This window comes from Lagenorhynchus albirostris, chromosome 2 (assembly GCF_949774975.1).
Source record: "Lagenorhynchus albirostris chromosome 2, mLagAlb1.1, whole genome shotgun sequence".
In the NCBI taxonomy this organism is placed as follows: Eukaryota; Metazoa; Chordata; class Mammalia; order Artiodactyla; family Delphinidae; genus Lagenorhynchus; species Lagenorhynchus albirostris.
In genome coordinates, this window is record NC_083096.1 from 144,322,445 (window position 1) to 144,346,668 (window position 24,224).

The following is a 24,224-nucleotide window of genomic DNA, read 5'->3' on the forward strand; positions in this document are numbered from 1 at the left end:
AGGTCTCTTGTGGACCAGTGTCCTGAAGTTGGCTCTCCCACGTCAGAGGCACAGCACGGACTCCTGGCCGCAGCACGAAGAGCCTTTCATCCACAGAGGTCAGAATAAAAGGGAGAAAAAGTAGAAAGAATGGAAGAAAGGAAGAAAGGAAGGAAGGAAGGAAGAAAGAAAATAAAAGAAAATAAAATAAAGTAAGATAAAGTAAAATAAAGTTATTATAATAAAAAATAATTTTTAAGAAAAATTTTTTTTAGAAAAGTAAAAGCAAACAAACAAAACAAAAAAACCGGCGGATAGATCCCTAGGACAAATGGTGAAAGCAAAGCTATACAGACAAAATCTCACACAGAAGCATACACATACACACTCACAAAAAGAGGAAAAGGGGAAAAAATAATAAATCTTGCTCTCAAAGTCCACCTCCTCAATTTGGGATGATTCGTTGTCTATTCAGGTATTCCAGGGATGCAGGGTACATCAAGTTGATTGTGGAGCTTTAATCCGCTGCTTCTGAGGCTGCAGGGAGAGGTTTCCCTTTCTCTTCTTTGTTCGCACAGCTCCCGGGGCTCACTTGATTTTGGCCCCGCCTCTGCGTATAGGTCGCTGGAGGGCATCTGTTTTTTGCTCTGACAGGACGGGGTTAAAGGAGCAGCTGATTCGGTAGCTCTGGCTCACTCAGGCCAGGGGGAGGTAGGGGCATGGTGCGGGGTGAGCCTGCGGCGGCACAGGCTGGCAGGACGTTGCACCAGCCTGAGGCACGCTGTGCGTTCTCCTACAGAAGTTGTCCCTGGATCCCGGGACCCTGGCAGTGGCGCACTGCACAGGCTTCCTGGAAGCGGGGTGTGGATAGTGACCTGTGCTCGCACACAGGCTTCTTGGTGGCGGCAGCAGCAGCCTTAGCGTCTCACGCCCGTCTCTGTGGTCCGCGCTGGTAGCCGCGGCTCGCGCCCGTCTCTGGAGCTCCTTTGAGCAGCGTTTTTAATCCCCTCTCCTCACGCACCAGGAAACAAAGGGAAGAAAAATTCTCTTGCCTCTTTGGCAAGTCCAGAGTTTTCCCTGGACTCCCTCCCGGCTAGCCGTGGTGCACTAACCCCCTGCAGGCTGTATTCATGCCGCCAACCCCAGTCCTCTCCCCGCGCTCCGACCGAAGCCCGAGCCTCAGCTCCCGCCGGCCCCGCAGGTGAGCAGACAAGCCTCTCGGGCTGGTGAGTGCCGTTCGGCACCGATCCACTGTGCGGGAATCTCTCCGCGTTGCCGTCAGCACCCCTGTTGCTGTGCTCTCCTCCGCGGCTCCGAAGCTTACCCCCTCCGCCACCCGTAGTCTCCACCCGCGAAGGGGCTTCCTAGCGTGTGGAAACCTTTCCTCCTTCACAGCTGCCTCCCAGTGGTGCATGTCCCGTCCCTATTCTTTTGTCTCTGTTTATTTTTTCTTTTGCCCTACCCAGGTACGTGGGGAGTTTCTTGCCTTTTGGGAGGTCTGAGGTCTTCTGCCAGCGTTCAGTGGGTGTTCTGTAGGAGTTGTTCCACGTGTAGATGTATATCTGATGTATTTTCTGAGAGATGAGAAGTGCTTCCAGACACCAGAACTCCAGGCTAAGATCAGAGGAACAGGACAGATTGCTTACATTTCCCCTGAAATGGCTACTAGTGTTGGAGGGTCTCCTGCAGAGGCCGGGAGTGGCTCTGTTTCACCGTGGGGACAAGGACACTGGCAGCAGAAGTTCTGGGACGTACTCCTTGACGTGAGCCCTCCCAGAGTCTTTCATTAGCCCCACTGAAGAGCCCATGTTGACAGTGTTCTTTATTTTCGTTGTGGTGGTGGTTTTACAGGAGTATACATTTGTCAGATACCATCTCATCAAACTGCCTCTTGGATAAGTTCAAGTGCATTACCGTAGCACATATACCGTTTCTTATCTGGTCTTATCCTACCTTTCTAGCCCTACTCCTTTCCTTCCCTTGTAAGTACCTAGTTCTGATTTCATTGTATGCCTACTATGTGCCAGGTGCTCTTCTAGTCATTTAAGGATAGGCTTGACATTAAAATGTTTGTTAAGCTCTTACGGTAAGCAGCTTCAGGGGTTAAAAAAATACAGTCCCCAAAGGACAAATTAAGCAGTTGGGTAGTATGACAGAAAGCCACCACCTTTAGACAGAAGTGATTATTAAGGTAAACTAGTATGAAGCAGTAGTTCTGTAGCAAAGCTGTGGATTATGGAGAGTCCACAGCAACATCTAGCTGGTACCAACATGCTTGATAGCTAAGCCATTTCTTCTATTCCTCCATCCCTCTCATCTTCAGATTCTATCATTTATTAAACTCCATAGGAGTGTTTCTAATTTTATATGCATAAAAATCACCTTGGGAAGGGAATGGGGGATTGATTAAATGTATAAGTCCTGGGCCAAATACTATAGATTTAGATTCTAATTCTATAATGGGGTAGAGCCCACAAATCTGCATTTTTGAAAACAAATAGTACAGGTGATTCTGATGAAATTGAAGAACTATGTCTTAAGAAACATTGCTAAAGAGTCTTTTTCACAGATTACTGTCTTGTGCATCACCTTTTCCATTTTCAACATAAGCAGTTTATACTTTCCTTCACTTTTTCTTATCTTGCTGTTTTAATACCCTCTGCTAATAGGTTTCCTCTTTTCTGTTTCCCATTCAATTCTTCGCTCTACTGCTAGATTTTCTTGCTTAAAATGAATGAATAACAAGTTCCTCAATATACATGGTTGCAATCTGGCACTTAGAAGAAAGACTTTCAACAGTTATTAGTTGCTTTGTTCACTCTTTCTTTCTTGAGTCCTAGGATAGAAATTGCCTTCCTCTGTTTTTGAATAATTCATTTCCAACCGCATTCCTGCTCCATTGTTTGTTGTAGAAAATTTATGAAATGGACAAAAGTGTGGAAAAAGTAAAAATTACCAGTAATTCTACTTTTAACTACAGTTAGCATTTTGCTGCATTTACTTCCAGTTTCATTCTATGTCTGTTGTATAAATCTGTGTTTTACAAAATTGAGATAGACTATATTTGATGCTTTAGAAATTGCTTTTTTTTACTTGTAGTATTATATCATCATTTTCCATATTTTAAAATACTCTTGAAGCACACAGTTTTTAAAGCCTGTACTATGATTTATCGTAGCATTTTCCTTTTGCTGGTTATTTTGAGCTCCCCCCCATTCCTGATCTCTCACTATAACATACTGCAGTGAAGTTTGTTGAACCTCAGTGATTATTTTTCTACATAGAGATGCCTAGAGGTGCAATTCTGCATGAGAGGGGATGCACATTTTAAAAGTTTTAGATATATTCTACCAAATTACTCTTTAGAGAAGTCTTCTTTTAAATTGCCATCAACAGTATACTAATTTATAGTCTTGCCAGTAGTTTGTGATATTAAAAAAACAAAACCAACAAAGACCTCAAGAGATCAGAGTATAAAACTCTTAGAAGAAAATATAAGGGAAAGCTTCATGGCATTGGGTTTGGCAGCAATTTATTGTATATGATACCAAAATACAGGAACAAAAGAAAAAGTAAGTGAATCAGATCTCATCAGAATTCAGAAGTTGTGCATCACAGGATGCTATCCATAGAATGAAAAAGCAACCTACAGAATGGTAGAAGATATTTTTGAACCATATATCTGATAAGGGACTAATATCCAGAATATATAAAGAACTCATACAATTCAACAGCAACAAAAAACAACCCAAATAAAATTGTTCCCACTACAAAAAAGAAATGATAATAATGTGATATGATAGAGGTGTTAGCTAATGCTACAGTGGTAATCATATTTCAATGTATAAATGTATCAAATCAACCCATGTATACATTAAACTTACACAATGGTTATATGTCCATGATATCTTAATAAAAAAATTTTTTTAAATGGGCAAAGGACTTGAATAGTTGTTTCTCCAGAGAAGATATACAGGTGACCAGTAAACACATGGAAAGATGCTGAACAACATGAATCACCAGCAAAATGCAAATCAAAACCACAATGAGATACCACTTCATACCCCTTAGAATGACTGTTCTAAAAAACAACCAAACAAACAAAAAGTAACAAGTGTTGGCAAGGATATGAAGAAATTCGAACCCTTGTGCATTGCTGGTAGGAATGTACAATGGTGCAGCTGCTGGAGAAAGAGTATGGCAGTTCTTTAAAAAAATTAAACATAGAATTACCATATGATCCATCAATTTCACTTTTGAGTATATACCCCAAATAAATGAAAGTAGGAACTTTTACAGAAAAACAGAACAAAAAGTAGAAGCAACCCAAGTGACCATCGACTGCTGAATGGATAAGCAAAATGTGGTATGTACATACAGTAGAATATTGTTCAGCTTTAAAAAGGAATGGAATTCTGCTATATACTACAACATGGATGAATGTTGAAGACACTATGCTAAATGTTTCATAAGCCAGATGCAACAAGGACAAATATGTGTTATACCACTTACAAGAGATACCTATAATAGTCAGATTCCAGCAAGTAGATAGTGGTTACCAGGGGCTGGGGAGAGGTGGGAATGGGGAGTTATTTAATGGATACAGAGTTGCACTGTGGGCTGATGAAAAGTTTTGTAGATGGATAGTGATGGTGGTTGCACAATGTGGAATGTACTTAATGTCACTGAACTGTACACTTTAAAGTGGCACATTTTTATGGTATGTATCTTTTATTACAATAAAAACGAAAAGAAAAAAAAGCTTTGTCAGTTTAGAAATAAATGGTATCTTATGTTTTCAGTTTAGTTTTCTTTTACTACTCAGTTAATACACTAGGTTTATTGGCTCTTTTGTATGTAAGTTTATATGTTTCTATTGTGACTTTCTTTTAAATTTTTTTAAAATTTATAAGAATTTTTTATATATTAATGAGATTATCCTTTCATCCATTACTTGTTTAGCAAATATTTTCCCCATTTATATTTTCATTTTATTGTGCTTTTCAAGATACAGAAGTTTTTTTATTTTTACAGTATTGGACTTTTCCTTCACAGTTTTTCTTTCTGTTTGTGCTTAGGAAACCCTTCCCATTCAGACATATTACTCACTTTCTGTATTTTCCAAAGTGCTTAACTTAGTGCCGTACACCTATTGGGTAGAATGTGAACGTGAGGTTTTAGAACTGGAAGAGCCCTTAGAGGACATTTAGTCTAAATGCTTTATTTTACAGGTATGTAAACTTAAAACTCAGGGAGGCTGCCCTGCCATGGTAGTTAGTAGCAGACTCCAGAACAGCCAGTCACTGTCTTTTGACTTTTAGCCCAGTCTGTTATCCACTGAACTAAAACAATTCTGCTGTATGGATAGTGAGCACAGAGTGTCTTTATTTGGGTAAAGGTTCTACAATACAAGAAGCAAAGAGGTAAACAGAAAACAAAGTTTCTAATGAAAAGTGTTTGATAATCTTTACTGATCATTATGCCTCATAAATGACTGGAACTTTTTCTCCCTGTAAAATTATTTTAAATACTTCCCTTACATGTTAGTTATAATCATTAGGTTTCTTTCTGTATTAAGGGGAACATTAATATTTAGGAAAAAAAGACTTCTGTCTTTTAATCTTACAGACACAATTAAACATCAGCCTTTATAGCAATCTGATGGAGTGTTTTGTGTGCATTGTTGGGTATAATCTCAAATCCTGTAGGACCCATTGACACACTGTAAATAACCTAAAAATGAGTAGCGTTTTCTGGAATCCTTTTGTTTCAGACTGCCTACATATGCACATATTTATGATTCTTGTTGATAATTATAGGTGTTACAGAAATGATCTTTTTGTTTAAATTTATATGTTTGAGCAGCAAGATATACAAGGGCTGCATCTTTGACCATCTGAGATGGGAAGGTATAGAGGGAAAAGCAATGGAACATTGCCTTGTAGTCTTTGCCATTAACTTACTACTTGTTCTTGGGTAAGTCATATCCCAGAATGATTTTAAACAGCCTCTGAGCTGGGTCCTTTCTAGCCCTGAAAGTCTAATGTTGTTGCTTCTGCTATAGAATCTTAATCTGATTTTTCTCAAAAGAATAGTTTCACAGTTGAAACAAGTGTTTGTAGGGGTTGGTGGCTTATAATGTTTAAAATAAGGAAATGAATGGAGGCAGTAGAAGATTTCTGACATTACAAAAAATGTGATTTGAACAAAGGAGGAAGAAATTCGCTTTTGAGAATTGTGCTTGAGAAAAATCCACATGATACATTATTTCTCATTTTGTTTTTTCTAGGTGACAGGCTTGATTTTCTTGTGTCTACTGGTAGACTAAGTCTCATTTTTCTTTGGGGTTGGTTCTTACTTTTTGGTGCCATGTTGTGTTGATATTTTTTAATTAAAAAAAATGGAACAAGGCGTCATTAATATGAAATGTATTCTTAGCTTTTTAAAAAAAATTAATGTGGAATTTGAGGCCCAGAGAGGGCCTATAAATTGGCTCAGTAATTAATAGTTACTTAGTGATAGAATTGGGATAATGCTTTTGAACCTAGTGATCATTACTTTTGTACAGTCAGTCTCAAGGAATCCCCCAAATTTCTGAACTATACTTCTGAGAATCACTGCTTTAGATGCACCAAAATAATGTCATAAAGATGTCTCAAAAGGCTCAGCCTATATGCATGAAATGTAAGGACCTGTCAAAATAAACTTCTACACTCCTTAGGGTCAAACCATTAAATGCAGACCCTCATTAATGTAATTTTCATAATGTCTTGCGTTCAGTCAAAAACTAGGAGACATGAGAAGTAGCAAAATGTGACCCATAGCCTGAATAAAAATTAGAAAATAAAAACATATTCATAAATGGCAAAAATAATGGAATTAGGAGAATTTTAAAACAGCGGTTATAAATATGTTTAAGGATTTAAAAGAAATCAAGAACTTGAATAAAGAATTGAAAAAAACCCGCAAAAAAAAAAAGAATTGAAAAAAACCAAAGGAAAATTCTAGAGCTAAAATTTAAGATCTGCAATAAAATATTTACCCTGAAGGATTTAACAGATAGATGCTATTAAAGCAAAGATCAATGAATTTGAAGACATGGCAATAAAAACAGTGTACAGTGAAGTACACACAGCAAAAATACAGGGGAGAGGACAAAGGACGGAGCTTAAGTGACCTGTCATGAAATAAAAAGTGGCCTAATATATACGTGATTAGATTCCCCCAAACAGAGGGGCTAATAGAAAGGGGGAAATTTTAGAGAAATAATAACAGAAAACACCCCCAATTTGATGAAAACCGTAAACTTACAGATCTAAGAAGCTTAGTAACTCCAAGTAGGAGTAACTCAAAGGAAACCACATCATATTAAAACTGCTGAAAATCAGTAGTAGAAGAAAATTTAAAGTAGCCAGAGGTGAAGAGACAAAGACACATTCCATATAGAGAAAAAAAGAAGATTTAAAAATAATGACTACAGACTTCTTATCAGAAGCAGTGCAAGCCAGGAAACAATTTGGTGATATTTCTAAGTGCCAAAGGAATAAAATGTCAACCTGGAATGCTATATCCAACAAAAATATCTTTCAGAAATGAAGACTAAATAAAGATGTTTTTTTTCACACAAACAAAAACTACAAGAAATATTAAAGGAAGTTCCTCAGGCCGAAAGAAAATGATACCAGATGGGAAATTAGATTAACACAAAGAAATGAGAAGCACCAGAAATGGTAACAATTTGGGTATATACAAAATATTTTCTTTCTTTTTAATTTCTTTGAGAGATAAATGACATTATAAAGTAAAAGTAAGAGCAATGTATTGTGTGTTTTGTAAATTATGTAGAGATAAATGTATGAAAACAATGCAAAGAATAGGAAAGGGGAAAGGAAGTATGCTGTTGTAAGACAAGTCCTGTGTTACTTGAAGGTGGACTCTGTGAAGTTGAATATGCATATTCTAAACCCTAGAGTAATCACTAAAAATAAAACACACATAATGGTTATTAAGTCAAGGTTTGAAATGAAATGGAATATCTAAAACTGTTCGATAAATGCAAACGAAGGTAGAAAAAGATGATAAAAGAAAAAAAATCAGGACAAATAGAAAACAAATAAGACTATAGATAATTACAGTAAATATAAATGATCTCACATCCTTATGAGAAAGGTAGAGATTGTGAGACTGGATAACAAAGGAAAACCAATTATATATGTACAAGAAACCCACTTTAAGTATAAAGCATAAGATTGAAACATACATATAAGAAAATAGTAATCAATATGTATGTTATATTAACAACATTATGCTATCATGCTAATATTAAGTGATGTAGACTTCTGGACAAAGAATATTATGAGGGGTAAATGGGGACATTTCATAATGATGAAAATGTCAATTAATTACAAAGACGTAAGTATCCTAAATATGTGTGTATATAATAACAAAAGCTTGAAAGTATGTGAAACAAAACTAATCAATAGAACTGCAGTGAGAAAAGAACAAATCCACAATTATAATTGGAGATAACATTCCTTTCTTATAGTAATGTGCAGAACAACAGACAGAAAATATAAACAGAATATCAACCAGTTCGACCTACTTGAAATGTATAAAATGCTTCTCATAACCATAGGAAAATACATATTCTTTTCTCATGCATTTGCAACATTCATTAAGGTAGAAAATATGCTCAACCATTAAACAAGTCACAGTGACTTAAAAATCATGTGAGGTATATTCTCTAACAACAGTGGAATTAAAATAGAAATCAAAGGAATCTGGAAAATCCTGATATATTTGGAAATTAAACAACATACTTCTAAGTAAACCATAGGTCAAAGAAGAAATCACAAAGGAAATTAGAAAATATTTTGAACTGAATTGTGATGGAAACGTGGCGTATCAATGTTTGTTTGATGCTAACAAAGTGGTATTGAGATGGAAGTTTATGGTTCACATGCTTAATTACAAAAGAAGGTAGTTCCAAAGGCAATGATCAAAGCTTCCAGCTAAGAAATAGGAAAAGTGTCCCTACCCCACCCCAGCCCACCCTTCTGCTTGCAGGAACCAGATTTACCTTCACCAGCTAGATTGGAAAACCTCATAATTCATAGAGGATAGAGTACAGTTGACCAATGACATCATTGGTACAGTTGACAGTTGACCAATGACCTCATTCTTTGGATAGAATACAGTTGACCATTGAACAACACTGGGGTTAGGGACACCAACCTTTTGCACAGCTTAAAATCCACATATAACTTATAGTCAGGCCTCCATGTACTCCATTCCTCTGTACCTGCATTTCCTCACTCGCTGATTCAACCAACTGTGAATTGTATAGTACTGTAGTATTTACTATTGAAAAAAATCCATGTATAAGTGGACCCCCACAGTTCAAACCTGTGTTGTTCAAGGGTCAGCTGTACTCAGAAGTCTCTTGCCTCAGTAGTGTCAAGATAAGCCGTAGATTAAATGCTGCACAGGTGGTACCAACATCTTAAAAGCAAAGACCCAAAAGCACTGAACTGTTTCCAGGTAACTTAACTGCCTCCCAGAGCAAAGCTCAGTATATTTATAGGAATAAAAAACATTCAGCACCCATCAAGGTAAAATTCACAGTGTCTCGTATCCAGTAAAAAATCGCCAAGCATACAAAGAAGGAGAAAAGCCGGCCCATACTGAGAAGAGAAATCAATTAACCAAAAACAACCCAGAATTGACATAGATGTTGGAATTCTCAGATTAAGGACATTAAAACAGTTATTATAGCTATATTACTTATGTTCAAAAAGAGAGAGGAAGGATTTAAAATCATAAGTAATTGAAAAAGTAAAAATAACCCAAATCAAATGTCTAGAGGTTAAGACCATGATGTCTTGAGATGGGATTAATAGAAGATTAGATATTCAAGAAGAAAAGATTAGTGAACTTGAAGACATCACAGTAGAAACCAGTTTGGAAAAGAGTTTGACTGTTTCCTACAAAGTTAAAAATACACTGGCCATCCCTCTCTTAGGTATTTACCCAAGAGAAATGAAATCATATGTCCATCAAAGACGTGTATGTTACTGTTCATTGCAACTTATTTGTAATAGCCTCAAACTGTGGAAAACACAACATGTCCATAACCAGTGGGTAGATAAACAAATTGTTGTATATCCATACAATGGAATACTACTTAGTAATAAGAAAGGGATTATCATTACGTGTAACAATGTGGAAGAATCTCAGACAATATATTTTGAGTGCAAGAAGCCAGATTTTAAAAGAACATTCTGAAATTCCTTCTATCTAAAATTCTGTATAATTCAAGCTAATTCACAAATCAAATCACTGGTTCCCTGGAGATATGGTAGGGGAAGTGTGGAGGAATTAACAAGGGGCATAAGAAAAGTGTTAGGGGGAGGTGAATAAATTCATAATCTTGATTATGATGGTGGTTTCACTGGTATATTTGTCAAAACTTACAAATTGTGGATTTTAAATATGTGCAGTATTTTATATCAATCATAATAAAGCTGTTAAATTTTTTTGAAAAGAGCAAATCAAACCTTAAGTAAGTATGGAAAGAAAACAAATCATACACATGCACACAGAAATCAATAAAGCAGAAAATGGATAAACAGTAGAGAAAATGAACAAAACCTAAAGCTGTTTTTTGAGATCAGTTAAATTGATAGTTCTCTTGCTAATGTGAATAAGAACAAGAGAGAAAACACAAGTTAATCATATTGAAAATGAAAGGTACCTACAGACATTGAATGGATTATAAGACAACATTAAGAGCAAATTTAGGCTGGTAAATTTAAAGGTTACATGAAACATTAAAAAGGTAGAAAAACTCTTTTTAAAGGTGTAAGTTACTACAGCTGACAGAAGCAAAAATTTAAAGTCTGAGTAACTCTACATTTAATATATAAAGTTATTGATAGTTAACAATCAAAACCTTTCCCCGAAAAAACCCAAGCCCAGATGGCTTCACTGGTAAAGTTTGTCTAATATTTAAGGAAAAAAATGTTAGCAGTCATTCACAAATAGAGAAAGATGAAATGTTGCCTAATTCATTTTATGAAACCAGCATTAACCCTGATACTAAAACCAGACAAAGACATTACAGGAAAAGGAAACTATTATAGACTATTTCTTACAACCATAGAGGCAGAAATCATTTACAAATATTTGTAAATTGAATTCATTAAATATAATAAAAGTATATACATATGTATATAATATAACTCACGGTCAAGTGGGCTTTACCCAGGACTATAAGGCTTGTTTAACAATTTGTACATAATCCATTATTGTAGTTCACCATATATTAGTACAATGAATGAAAAAATTCATTTGATCATTTCAATAGATGGAGGAAAAAGCATTTCACAGTACTTAACAACAATATTTAAAATTTCGTGTTTTTTGTTTTTAAATAATTAAACTCGCAGCAAAGTAAGAATGGAAGGAAACAATCCCATGAGAGTTCTCTTTTCTCCGTATCTTTGCCGCCATTTATCTCTTACTTTTTGACGGTAGCCATTCTAACAGGTATGAGATGATACCTCATTATGGTTTTTGGTTTGCATTTCCCTAGTGACTAGTGATGTTGAGCATCTTTTCATGTACCTATTGGCCTTTTTTTTTTTTTTTTTTTTGCCGTACGCGGGCCTCTCACTGTTGTGGCCTCTCCCATTGCGGAGCATAGGCTCCGGACGAGCAGGCTCAGCAACCATGACTCACGGGCCCAACCGCTCTGCGGCATGTGGGATCCTCCCGGACCGGGGCACGAACCTGTGTCCCCTGCATCGGCAGGCGGACTCTCAACCGATGCGCCACCAGGGAAGCACCCTATTGGCCATTTTTATATCTTCTTTGGAAAGATGTCTAATCAAGTCCTTTGCCCATTTTTAATTGGAGTATTTGGGGGTTTTTTGGCTATTGAATTATATGAGTTCTTTATATATTTGGGGTATTAAACCCTTATCAGATATATGGTTTGCAGTCAGTGGACTGTTCCTTGATGACATCTGCATATCTTCTCAGTTTTCTAAGTAACATACAGGAGTGCCATCTCGTGTTAAGATCTTTGGAGTCAGGCAGACCTGGATATAAAAACTGGCTCTGAAACTTGCTGCATTCTAGCGCTTCACTGCCCTAAAATATTTTGGATATTCTTGAAACAACTATTTATTGAGAACCTATACTGGCCAGATACTATGCTAGACACTTACGTGTGTATTACCTTAATTAATATGACTTAAAGCTAACAACCTTTTTTGAGTCCATTTTATGTATTGGACACATAGTAACACAAAGTATTTTCCATTCCGTATATCATTTAATACAGCAACCCAATGAAGTATTGGTACTATAGTTATTATTCCTACTTTAGAGAAGAAGAAATTGAGACCAACAGAGAAGAATTTTTTGAATATGAGGAACTCAGGTTGCTGTCATGGCTCTGGGTTTGTTTTCTATTCTTTTCTACCTGTGGAACAAAAGACTTTTTTGTATTATATGTTACCCAAGCTTGCTGCAAAGACTAACTGGGACTTTAACTTAAAGTCTCTTTGTGTTTTTCCTTTCCTTTAGGTTATGAATGCTAAGGGTGTCTCCAAGAGTTTAAGCAGGAAGTGTCAGGTGAAGATAAGTTTCTAAGAGGAAAGCACTGGGCAGGCGTGTAAGCGCATAAGCCCAGTTCCAGATAGGTACAGCTTTAGAAATAGCAACCTTAGTCACAAATGAAAAGGCAGTGTTTATATGTATTTGGTAAAAGAAGTATGGCTCACCTTTCTCTCATTTCCATGAACAGAACAATCCTTTGTCAGCAGTGATATTTTTGAAGGTCAAAGTTGACAAATTTTGTGCTTCTAAAATATAATGTTGAATCAGAATTCTTTTTATGATGTTTAATCGCTATCCAAAGTACCTAGATAGGAATTTTCTTTAGGAAAGTAAAAATATGTTACTAAGGCCATGAAGGGTTTGATTGTAGCTTTGCTTGCTTAGGCAGCTGTGCTTCCATAGAACTTGTGTAGTGTAAGCTTCACCCCCCATCTTTTCCTTTATCGGCATGGAATTACTTTTCTTTTAATGTATAGTATAATCATTTTCTGCAGTGTTCAATCACTTAATATAAATGAAATTGAATTATGTGTTAATCTATAATTATAGACTAACCAACCTAATAAAAGCATATATATGAAATATTTGTACATTCTGATTTAATGATCTGTTTATTATACTGTAGTACCAGAAATTAGCTGGTTAATTTATAAGTAGACTCGATTCCTGAAAAGTAATTTGTGGAGTACTGGGAAAATTGTGATTCCTCCCTGTTTCTCATTAGCATCATTTTCATTTTTTCCTTTTTACCTTTTGGTCTTTGTCTTCACTGAATAGAATATCCTGGCCTTTGATTTGGCTCTCCTTCACAACCCAGCTATACTTCAAGTTTGGTTTAAATGCAGCTGTATTTCAAGCTGGGTTTAAGTCTCATCTGTCTCACAAAACTTTCTCTGACTATTTGATCCACCATAATTTTTTTTCTTTTCTGAAATTCTGCTGCTTTTCTCTTCAGCACAGTTTAAATTGTCTTCTAGATTATATACATTGACTTTAGTATTTTTTTTCAGCTACATTCATGGATGTTATCTCCTTTCACCCTTGAACCCTAGAGGTAGATAAGATAGGCAATATTATTCCCCATTTTATAGATCCAAAAAAAAAACAGGTAAGTTATTTGATTTCTTCAAGATAAGACTTCAGCCCAAGTCTTCATTCCACAATTTGCTTTCCCTATACTATAATGCCTCAAGTTTTGTACTTTACCGACTACTCCTACCATATGCTGAGCACATATAAATATTATCAGTTGGTTTAAAACAGATTATTTCCTTTCAAACCCCCAATCACTGATATCTGTTTCTTTTTAAAAAGGTACTTAAGTAATTGTGGAGTCTTTTATCATAATGGTGGAGCCTTAGTTCTTCAAAGGCACAACATGTTGTATGATCAAGATTTGAAGTTTGGACTACCGAAATTTTTCATATGCATTCATCAGACAGATGTCATTGACTGTGGACCATATGCCTAATATTAATGCTAGCTCTGGATATGAACAAATATTTATTGCATTATTTTGTTAGTAATATCTGGTCTCCTCTTTTTCGTACAGGAGAAATTAAACAGATTCTAGAAAATGAACTTCAGATACCTGTGTCTAAAATGCTGTTAAAAGGCTGGAAGACTGGAGATGTGGAAGACAGTGTGAGTTTAGTAACTGCATAAAAATAAAAGAAAATTAAGTTATGCTATTGACTAAATGATGTATAAAATTGTTTTTTATTAATGTTGTTACATATGTCAGTTGTAGGTTTGGTAATAGTAGCTGAGTTTAAGGAATCAGCAAACAATGTTTTTCAAGCTAAAACATTTTCATAGTAAACCAACAACAGTTTTAAGTGAGTTAGATATGTAAGTGGCATGTTTTTCCTACTTCTAACTATTTTATAGGAGTTAATTTGACATTCTTTTTTGAGAGCTTTTACATTTTTTCTCAAACCTCATATGATGTCAGTATCAGTAAGTGCCTTGGAATAATAATTTTTTTCTTAACATCTTTATTAGAGTATAATTGCTTTACAATGGTGTGTTAGTATCTGCTGTATAACAAAGTGAGTCAGCTATACATATACATAGATCCCCATGTCTACTCTCTCTTGAGTCTCCCTCCCACCCTCCCTATCCCACCCCTTCACGTGTTCACAAAGCACCAGGCTGATCTCCCTGTGCTATGCAGCTGCTTCCCACTAGCTATCTGTTTTACATTTGGTAATGTATATATGTCTATGCCACTCTCTCACTTTGTCCCAGCTTACCTTCCCCCTCCCTGTATTCTCAAGTCCATTCTCTATGTCTGTGTCTTTATTCCCATCCTGCCCCTAGGTTCTTTAGAACCTTTTTTTTAAGATTCCGTTTATATGTGTTAGCATACAGTATTTGTTTTTCTCTTTTTGACTTACTTCACTCTGTATGACAGACTCTAGGTCCATCCAGCTAACTCAATTTCATTTCTTTTTATGGCTGAGTAATATTCCATTGTATATATGTGCCACATATTCTTTATCCATTCATCTGTTGATGGACACTTAGGTTGCTTCCATGTCCAGGCTGTTGTAAATAGACCTGCAATGAACATTGTGGTACATGACTCGGTTTTTTGTTTTTTTTTTCTTGCGGTACACGGTCCTCTTACTGCTGTGGCCTCTCCCGTTGCGGAGCACAGGCTCCGGACACGCAGGCTGAGCGGCCGTGGCTCACAGGCCCAGCCGCTCTGCGGCATGTGGGATCTTCCCGGACTGGGGCATGAACCCGTGTCCCCTGCATCGGCAGGCGGACTCTCAACTACTGCACCACCAGGGAAACCCTACATGACTCTTTTTGAATTACGGTTTTCTCAGGGTATATGCCCAGTAGTGGGATTGCTGGGTCAAATGGTAGTTCTATTTTTAGTTTTTTAAGGAACCTCCATACTGTTCTCCATAGTGGCTGTATCAATTTACATTCCCACCAACAGTGCAAGAGGGTTTCCTTATTCTCCACACCCTCTCCAGCATTTATTGTTTGTAGATTTTTTAATGATGACCATTCTGAGTGGTGTGAGGTGATACCTCATTGTAGTTTTGATTTGCATTTCTCTAACGATTAGTGATGTTGAGCATCCTTTCATGGGTTTGTTGGCAATCTGTATATCTTCTTTGGAGAAATGCCTATTTAAGTCTTATGCCCATTTTTAGATTGGGCTTTTTGTTTTTTTGATATGGAGCTGCTTGAGCTGCTTGTAAATTTTGGAGATTAATCCTTTGTCAGTTGCTTCATTTGCAAATATTTTCTCCCATTCTTAGGGTTATGTTTTTGCCTTGTTTATGGTTTCCTTTGCTGTGCAAAAGCTTTTAAGTTTGATTAGGTCCCATTTATTTATTTTTGCTTTTTATTTCCATTTCTCTATGAGGTGGGTCAAAAAGGATCTTGCTGTTATTTATGTCATAGAGTGTTCTGCCTATGTTTTCCTCTAAGTGTCTGGCCTTCCATTTAGGTCTTTAATCCATTTTGAGTTTATTTTTGTGTATGGTGTTAGGGAGTGCTCTAGTTTCATTCTTTTACATGTAGCTGTCCAGTTTTCCCAACACCACTTATTGAAGAGGCTGTCTTTTCTCCATTGTATATTCTTGCCTCCTTTATCAAAGATAAGGTGACCATATGTGCGTGGGTCTATCTATCTCTGGGCTTTCTATCCTGTTCCATTGATATATATTTCTGTTTTTGTGCCAGTACCATACTACGTTGATGACTGTAGCTTTGTAGTTGGTCTGAAGGAAAGGAGCCTGATTCCTCCAGCTCCATTTTTCTTTCTCAAGATTGCTTTGGCTATTCGGGGTCTTTTGTGTTTCCATATAAATTGTGAAATTTTTTGTTCTGGTTCTGTGTAAAATGCCATTGGTAGCTTGATAGGGATTGCATTGAATTTGTAGATTGCTTTGGGTAGTAGAGTCATTTTCACACTGTTGATTCTTCCAATCCAAGAACATGGTATATCTCTCCATCTGCTTGTATCATCTTTAATTTCTTTCATCAGTGTCTTATAGTTTTCTGAATACAGGTCTTTTGTCTCCTTAGGTAGGTTTATTCCTAGGTATTTTATTCTTTTTGTTGCAATGGTAAATGGGAGTGTTTCCTTAATTTCTTTTTCAGAATTTTCATCATTAGTGTATAAGAATACAAGGGATTTCTGTGCATTAATTTTGTATTCTGCTGCTTTACCAAATTCATTGATTAGCTTTAGTAGTTTCTGGTAGCATCGTTAGGATTCTCTATGTATAGTATCATGTCCTCTGCAAACAGTGACAGTTTTACTTCTTCTTTTCTGATTTGGATTCCTTTTATTTCCTTTTCTTCTCTGATTGCTGTGGCTATAACTTCCAAAACTATTTTGAATAAGAGTGGTAGGAGTGGGCAACCTTGTCTTGTTCCTGATCTTAGTGGAAATGGTTTCAGTTTTTCACCATTGAGGACGACGTTGGCTGTGGGTTTGTCATATATGGCCTTTATTATGTTGACCTAAGTTCCCTCTATGCCTGCTTTCTGGAGGTTTTTTACCATAACTGGGTGTTGAATTTTGTCAAAAGCTTTCTCTGCATCTATTGAGATGATCATATGGTTTTTCTCCTTCAACTTGTTAATATGGAGTGTCACACTGATTGTTTTACATATATTGAAGAATACTTTACATCCCTGGGACAAACCCCACTTGATCATGGTATATGATCCTTTTAATATGCTGTTCGATTCTGTTTACTAGTATTTTGTTGAGGATTTTTGCATCTATGTTCATCAGTAATATTGGTCTGTAGTTTTCTTTTCTTGTGACATCTTTGTCTGGTTTTTTTATCAGGGTGGTAGGGGCCTTGTAGAATGAGTTTGGGAGTGTTCCTCCCTCTGCTATATTTTGGAAGAGTTTGAGAAAGATAGGTGTTAGCTCTTTTGTAAATGTTTGATAGAATTCGCCTGTGAAGCCATCTGGTCCTGGGCTTTTGTTTGTTGGAAAGTTTCTAATCACAATTTCAATTTCAGTGCTATTGATTGGTCTGTTTATATTTTCTATTTCTTCCTGGTTCAGTCTTGGAAGGTTGTGCTTTTCTAAGAATTTGTCCATTTCTTCCTGGTTTTCCATTTTATGGGCATACAGCTGCTTGTAGTAATCTCTCATGATCCTTTGTATTTCTGCAGTGTCAGTTGTTTCTTCTCCTTTTTCATTTCTAATTCTATTGATTTGAGTCATTTTCCCTTTTTTTCTTGATGAGTCTGCCTAATGGTTCATCAATTTTGTGTATCTTCTCAAAGAACCAGCTCTTAGTTTTATTGATCATTGCTGTAGTTTCCTTCATTTCTTTTTCATTTATTTCTGATCTGATCTTTATGATTTCTTTCATTTTGCTAACTTTGGGGGTTTTTTTGTTCTTCTTTGTGTAATTGCTTTAGGTATAAGGTTAGGTTGTTAATTTTGAGATTTTTCTTGTTTTTGAGGTAGGATTGTATTGCTATAGACTTCCCTCTTAGAACTGCTTTTGCTGCATCCCATAGGTTTTGGGTCATCATGTTTTCATTGTCATTTGTTTCTAGGTATTTTTTGATTTCCTCTTTGATTTTTTCAGTGATCTCTTGGTTATTTAGTAGCATATTGTTTAGCCTCCATGTGTTTATATTTTACAGTTTTTTTCCTGTAATTCATATCTAGTCTCATAGCATTGTGGTTGGAAAAGATACTTGACATGATTTCAGTTTTCTTAAATTTACCAAGGCTTGGTTTGTGACCCAAGATATGATCTATCCTGGAAAATATTCCATGAGCACTTGAGAAGAAAGTGTATTCTGTTGTTTTTGGATGGAATGTCCTATAAATATCAATTAAGTCCATTTTGTTTAAAGCTTGTGTTTCCTTATTTATTTTCATTTTGGATGATCTGTTCATTGATGAAAGTGGGCTGTTAAAGTCCCCTACTATGATTGTGTTACTGTTGATTTCCTCTTTTATGGCTGTCAGCATTTGCCTTATGTATTGAAGTGCTCCTATGTTGGGTGCATAAGTATTTACAATTGTTATATCTTTTTCTTGGTTTGAGCCCTTGATCATTATGTAGTGTTCTTATTTGTCTCTTGTGAGAGTCTTTATTTTAAAGTCTATTTTATCTGATATTAGGATTGCTACTCCAGCTTTCTTTCGATTTCCATTTGCATGGAATATCTTTTTCTATCCCCTCATTTTCAGTCTGTATGTGTCCCTAGGTCTGAAGTGGGTCTCTTGTAGACAGCATATATACAGTCTTGTTTTTGGATCCATTCAACCAGTCTGTGTCTTTTGGTTGGAGCATTTAGTCCATTTACATTTAAGGTAATTATCAGTATGCATGTTCCTGTCACCACTTTCTTAATTGTTTTGGGTTTCTTATTGTAGGTCTTTCCCTTCTCTTGTGTTTCCTGCCTAGAGAAGTTCCTTTAGCATTTGTTGTAAAGCTGGTTTGGTGGTGTAGAATTCTCTTAGCTTTTGCTTGTCTGTAAATGTTTTAATTTCTCCATCAAATCTGAATGAGATCCTTGCTGGGTGGAGCAATCTTGGTTGCAGGTTTTTCCCTTTCATCACTTTAAATATGTCCTGCCACTCCTTTCTGGCTTGCAGAGTTTTTGCTGAAAGATCAGCTGTTGACCTTATGGGGATTCCCTTGTATGTTATTTGTTGCTTTTCCCCTGCTGCTTTTAATATTTTTTCTTTGTATTTAATTTTTGATAGTTTTATTAATATATGTCTTGGAGTGTTTCTCCTTGGATTTATCCTGTGTGGGAGTCTCTGTGCTTCCTGCAGTTGATTGACTATTTCCTTTCCCATATTAGCGAAGTTTTCAACTATAATCTCTTCAGATATTTTCTCAGCTCCTTTCTTTTTGTCTTCTTTTTATGGGACCCCTATAATTTGAATGTTGGTGCATTTAATGTTTTCCCAGACGTCTCTGAGATCGTCTTCAATTCTTTTCATTCTTTTTTCTTTATTCTGCTCTGTTGTAGTTATTTTCACTATTTTATCTTCCAGGTCACTTATCTGTTCTTCTGCCTCAGTTATTCTGCTATTGATTCCTTCTAGAGAATTTTTAATTTCATTTATTTTGTTATTCATCATTGTTTGTTTGCTCTTTAGTTCTTCTAGGTCCATGTTAAACGTTTCTTGTGTTTTCTCTATTCTATTTCCAAGATTTAGGATCATCTTTACTATCATTACTCTGACTTCTATTTCAGGTAGACTGCCTATTTCCTCTTCATTTGTTTGGACTGGTGGGTTTTTACCTTGCTCCTTCATCTACTGCGTATTTCTCTGTCTTCTCATTTTGCTTAACTGACTGTGTTTGGGGTCTCCTTTTCGCAGGCTGCAGTTCGTAGTTCCCATTGTTTTTGGTGCCTGTCGCCAGTGGGTAAGTTTGTTCAGTGACTTGTGTAGGCTTCCTGGGTGAGGGGACTGGTGCCTGTGTTTGATGGATGAGGTGGGTCTTGTCTTTATGGGGGCAGGACCACATCCAGCGGTATGTTTTTCGGTGTCTGTGAACTTATTACTATTTTTAGGCAGGCTCTCTGCTAATGGGTGGGGTTATGTTTCTGTCTTGCTACTTGTATGGCATGGGGTGTCCAGTGCTGGAGCTTTCTGGCCATTGAATGGAGCCAGGTCTTATTGTTGAGAATGGGATCTCTGGGAGAGCTCTCACTGGTTTATATTACGTGGGTCAGGGAGGTCTCTGGTGATACAGTGTCCTGAACCCGGCTCTCCCACCTCAGAGGCTCAGGCCTGACACCTGGCTGGAGCACCAAGACCTTGTCAGCCACACGGCTCAGGAAAGTTTCTAGAGGTCCCGTGGTGTGGGCATGTCAAGCTCTCCCTTTTATAGCCATGAAAAAGTTGCTGTATTTGGCCCTTCCTTTCCTTGCAGATTGGCTCTACTAGGTCACTCTTCTGATGGTCAGCAAGGCTGCTCACCACTCCAGTCAGCAGCTCATTTCCCGCCTTAAGCGAGAAAGCCTAGAATAATAATTTATTGAACAATTACTTATCGGCCTGAAAGAAGTCATACACAGTATATACATTTATGTCCAGTAGTGTTTATGGAACAAGGAAGATAATAGGAAATCTTTTTAACTCGGAAAATTTAAATGGTAAGAATATTTCTTTGTTTACTTGGATAGGGTCAGGTGCATAGAATGAGTTATATTTTAAGAATTTGTACAAAGTGTTGCAATTTTAAGGTAGTAGTTGCTATTCTCAAGGACCCAGTAGCAGCCTTTGGCATAAAATATTTCACACACTTACTCTTTTTCTGACAGAGAGAGTAGGGAGTGATGGAAGGAAATGAGTTAACTCCAGAGTTTTAGGTGTTTGAGGTAGAAATAATTATCAAATCTTTTCACAGTAGTTACTGAGTTGATACTTCAGTACCAGGCAGAAACTTAGAATCTTCATCTTTTGGTTCAATTCTTTGTCAATTGCTTCTGGTAGACATAATGCTTATAAATAATTATATGTGAGTTCATTTGATATGTAGAGATGTTCTGAGTACTTCAGTAAGTTATTTATAGAAATTACAGGTTGGCAAGATATTTATAAATTAGGTACAAATTAGTGATGTGCTATATTAGGGATCAGCAAACTTTTTCTGTACAGAGCCAGGTAGTTAATGTTTTAAGCTTTTTGGGCCATATAGTCTCTGTTGCAACTACTCAATTCTGCTGTTATAGCTTGAAAATAATTACAGACCATTTGTGTAAGAGTGAGCATGACTGTTCCAATAAATCAATATTTGTGGACACAGAAATTTGCATTTTATATAATTTCACATATCATGAAATACTCTTCTTTTGATTTATTTTCAAACATTTAAAATGTAGGGCTTTCCTGGTGGCGCAGTGGTTGAGAGTCCGCCTGCCGATGCAGGGGACACGGGTTCGTGCCCCGGTCTGGGAAGAGCCCACATGCCGCGGAGCGGCTGGGCCCGTGAGCCATGGCCGCTGAGCCTGCGCGTCCAGAGCCTGTGCTCCACAATGCAGTGAGAGGCCTGCGTACCGCAAAAAAAAAAAAAAAAAAAATGTAAAAACCATGCTCAACTCACAGGCCATCCAAAAGCAGGCACTAGGCTGAATTTGTCACACAGGCTATAGCTGACTGATCCCTGCTGCTTTATGGTTGCTCTAATTGAAATGTGGATTAAAAAATAAAAATAAGTCTTGACTGAGTAAATCAGCAACTTTGGCAGAAGTAAAACACCAAAATGTATTAGTTTACATAGCTATATCATTTATTCCTTCATTTATTGAGAGACCTGTGAATGTGAATCAGCCTTACATGGCATTTTCGTTAGTTTGTGAAGAGAAAGGCAATCATGTTGAAAATGTTCTTAAAGCTATGTGTTCTAATACAGCTGTCTCTCAGTAACCATAGGAGATTGGTTCCAGGACCGCACCCCATACCAAAATCCGTGGATGCTCAAGTCTCTTATATAAAATGGCATTTTATTTGCATATAACCTACACATCCTCTGTATACTTTAAGTCATCTCTAAATTACTTATAATACCTAATACAATGTAAGTGCTATGTAAATAGTTGCTGATGTGCATCAAATTCAAGTTTTGCTTTTTGGAACTTTTGGAATTTTTCTGAGTATTTTCCATCCTTGTGTGTGGAACCCATGGATATGGAGGGCTGACTGTATTTGAACTTAGTCTTTGTTATCAATAATATTTTCAGTTACTTATTTCTATGTACTCTTTTCCGTAGGTGATTTCTGCTATTTCCATGCCATTAATTTTCTGATTGCTTCCAAATTTATATTTCCAGGTTATACTTCTGTGAATTCACATATCCAAATTGGTAGTTCACTTTTATGCTTGCATACCTTATTGGCATCTTTAACTTAACATGTTTAAAATGGAACTCTTGATTTTCCTTCCCATGCCATTTCTCCACCAGTCTTCCCCTATAAATGGCAGAACTATATCACCAGTGCTAAATCCAAAAATGTGGACATTAATCTTTTCCCATTTGAAAAACACCTAATCCTCAGAAACTAACACAACATTGTAAATCAATTATAATTCAATAAAAATAAATATTAATTAATTTATTAATTTATTGGCCATGCTGTGCAGCTTGCGGGATCTTAGTTCCCTGACCAGGGATTGAACCCGGGCCATGGCAGTGAAAGAGCTGAGTCCTAACCACTGGACTGCCAGGGAATTCCCCAATAAAATAAATTTTTTAAAAATTTCAAAAGCACCTAATCCTTTGGTAAGTCCTATAGCATCTATCTCCAAAATATATCTCAACCATGGCCACTTTTCAGTATTTTTATTGCACTGCCTAATCCAGGCTGTTAGCATATCTTGCCTGGAACAGTGTAATAGCTTCATTATTGTTTTTCCAGCTTTTTTTCTTGGGTTCTCCCAATGCATTCTCAACACAGGAGCCAGAATGAGCTTTTAAAAATATAAATCAAATTATATCACTCTCCTGGTAAAGCATAAATTTTTATTGCACTTTGAATAAAATTCAAGCTACTCACCATGGTTTAAAAGGTATTGTATTATTTACCCTCTATTCACATCTACAGCCTCATCTTCAGCCTTTCATACCCTCTCTTTCCAAGCTGCAGCCATAGAAACCTCTTTTTAATTCTTCTAATAGGCTCAAGCTCTCTATAACTTTACCTGACAGGTGCTATTTAACTGCCTGGAATGCTTTACACCCAATTCTTCACATGGGTGGCTCTTTTTCATCTTTCAAGTCTCAGCTTAAAATGTTACTTTTCTGTAACAGACCTCTGTATAAAAGGCTCCCATCCCAGCGTTTCCCATCACAACACCATAAGTAGAGGGACCACGTCTGTTTCTTTCACCATTAGATATCCAATGCCTGGTATAACAGGCATCAAATAAATGTTTGTGGAATGACTGAATGACTTAAAGAAAGCATCCATTTATTTCATCATATCATATGTGGTTTGAGAAGGAAGGTTTAGTGGAAAATCTTTGGATGATGGCATGGCAAACTGACAATAATGATCAAGTGGTAAGACCAAGCAGTTATCAATAATCCTCAAAGTAAAATAATGGAAGATGAAAAATAACTTTCCTGTGTGTATATGCATGTGGTTTTTTTTTTTGTTTGCACGTGAACTCTTGAAAGGTAACATAGATCAGTTTCAAAAGGACTTTCATATATTTGACAAAAAGATTCAGAACTTCAGGGCTTCCTGGATGATTGTGAAGTTATGATTAATTACCTACTACAGTGTCTTATTTTCAAACCATGGGTCACAAGCCATTAGTGAGTTTTGAAGTTAACTGAGTGGGTTATAGCCAGTATTAAAAGAAAAAGAAATAGGATAAAAGATGTCAGAGTGTATTGCAAATAATGAGTAAGTATTTCTTTTTATTTAAGAAATAACTAATGAGTCAAGAGTAAGTCCCAAAGCCTGTGAAGGAAGACTGTGCCCTTAGTAAGATGGGCCCTCTCATGGAGGGGTCAAGAATAAGTTCATTATGTTCTATGCTTGGGTAAGATCAGCCCTTCTCAGGTGTCCCTACTTCTATCTGCAGGGTTAAAAGGGGATCCTAGATATCTACTCCACCTTTCTTTCCAACACTTTCAGCCCT

At 36.7% G+C, this 24,224-nt stretch overlaps 1 protein-coding gene across 2 annotated transcripts in view; it reads left to right on the plus strand.

Annotated features, from left to right (window-relative positions):
* Window positions 1–24,224, plus strand: part of FAF1 (Fas associated factor 1) — a 493,047-nt gene that overhangs the window by 207,498 nt on the left and 261,325 nt on the right. For both annotated transcript variants that reach the window (XM_060140108.1, XM_060140109.1), the window contains one exon: window positions 14,156–14,247. In XM_060140108.1, the coding sequence (XP_059996091.1) occupies window positions 14,156–14,247 (92 nt within the window). The remainder of the gene's footprint in view (window positions 1–14,155; window positions 14,248–24,224) is intronic.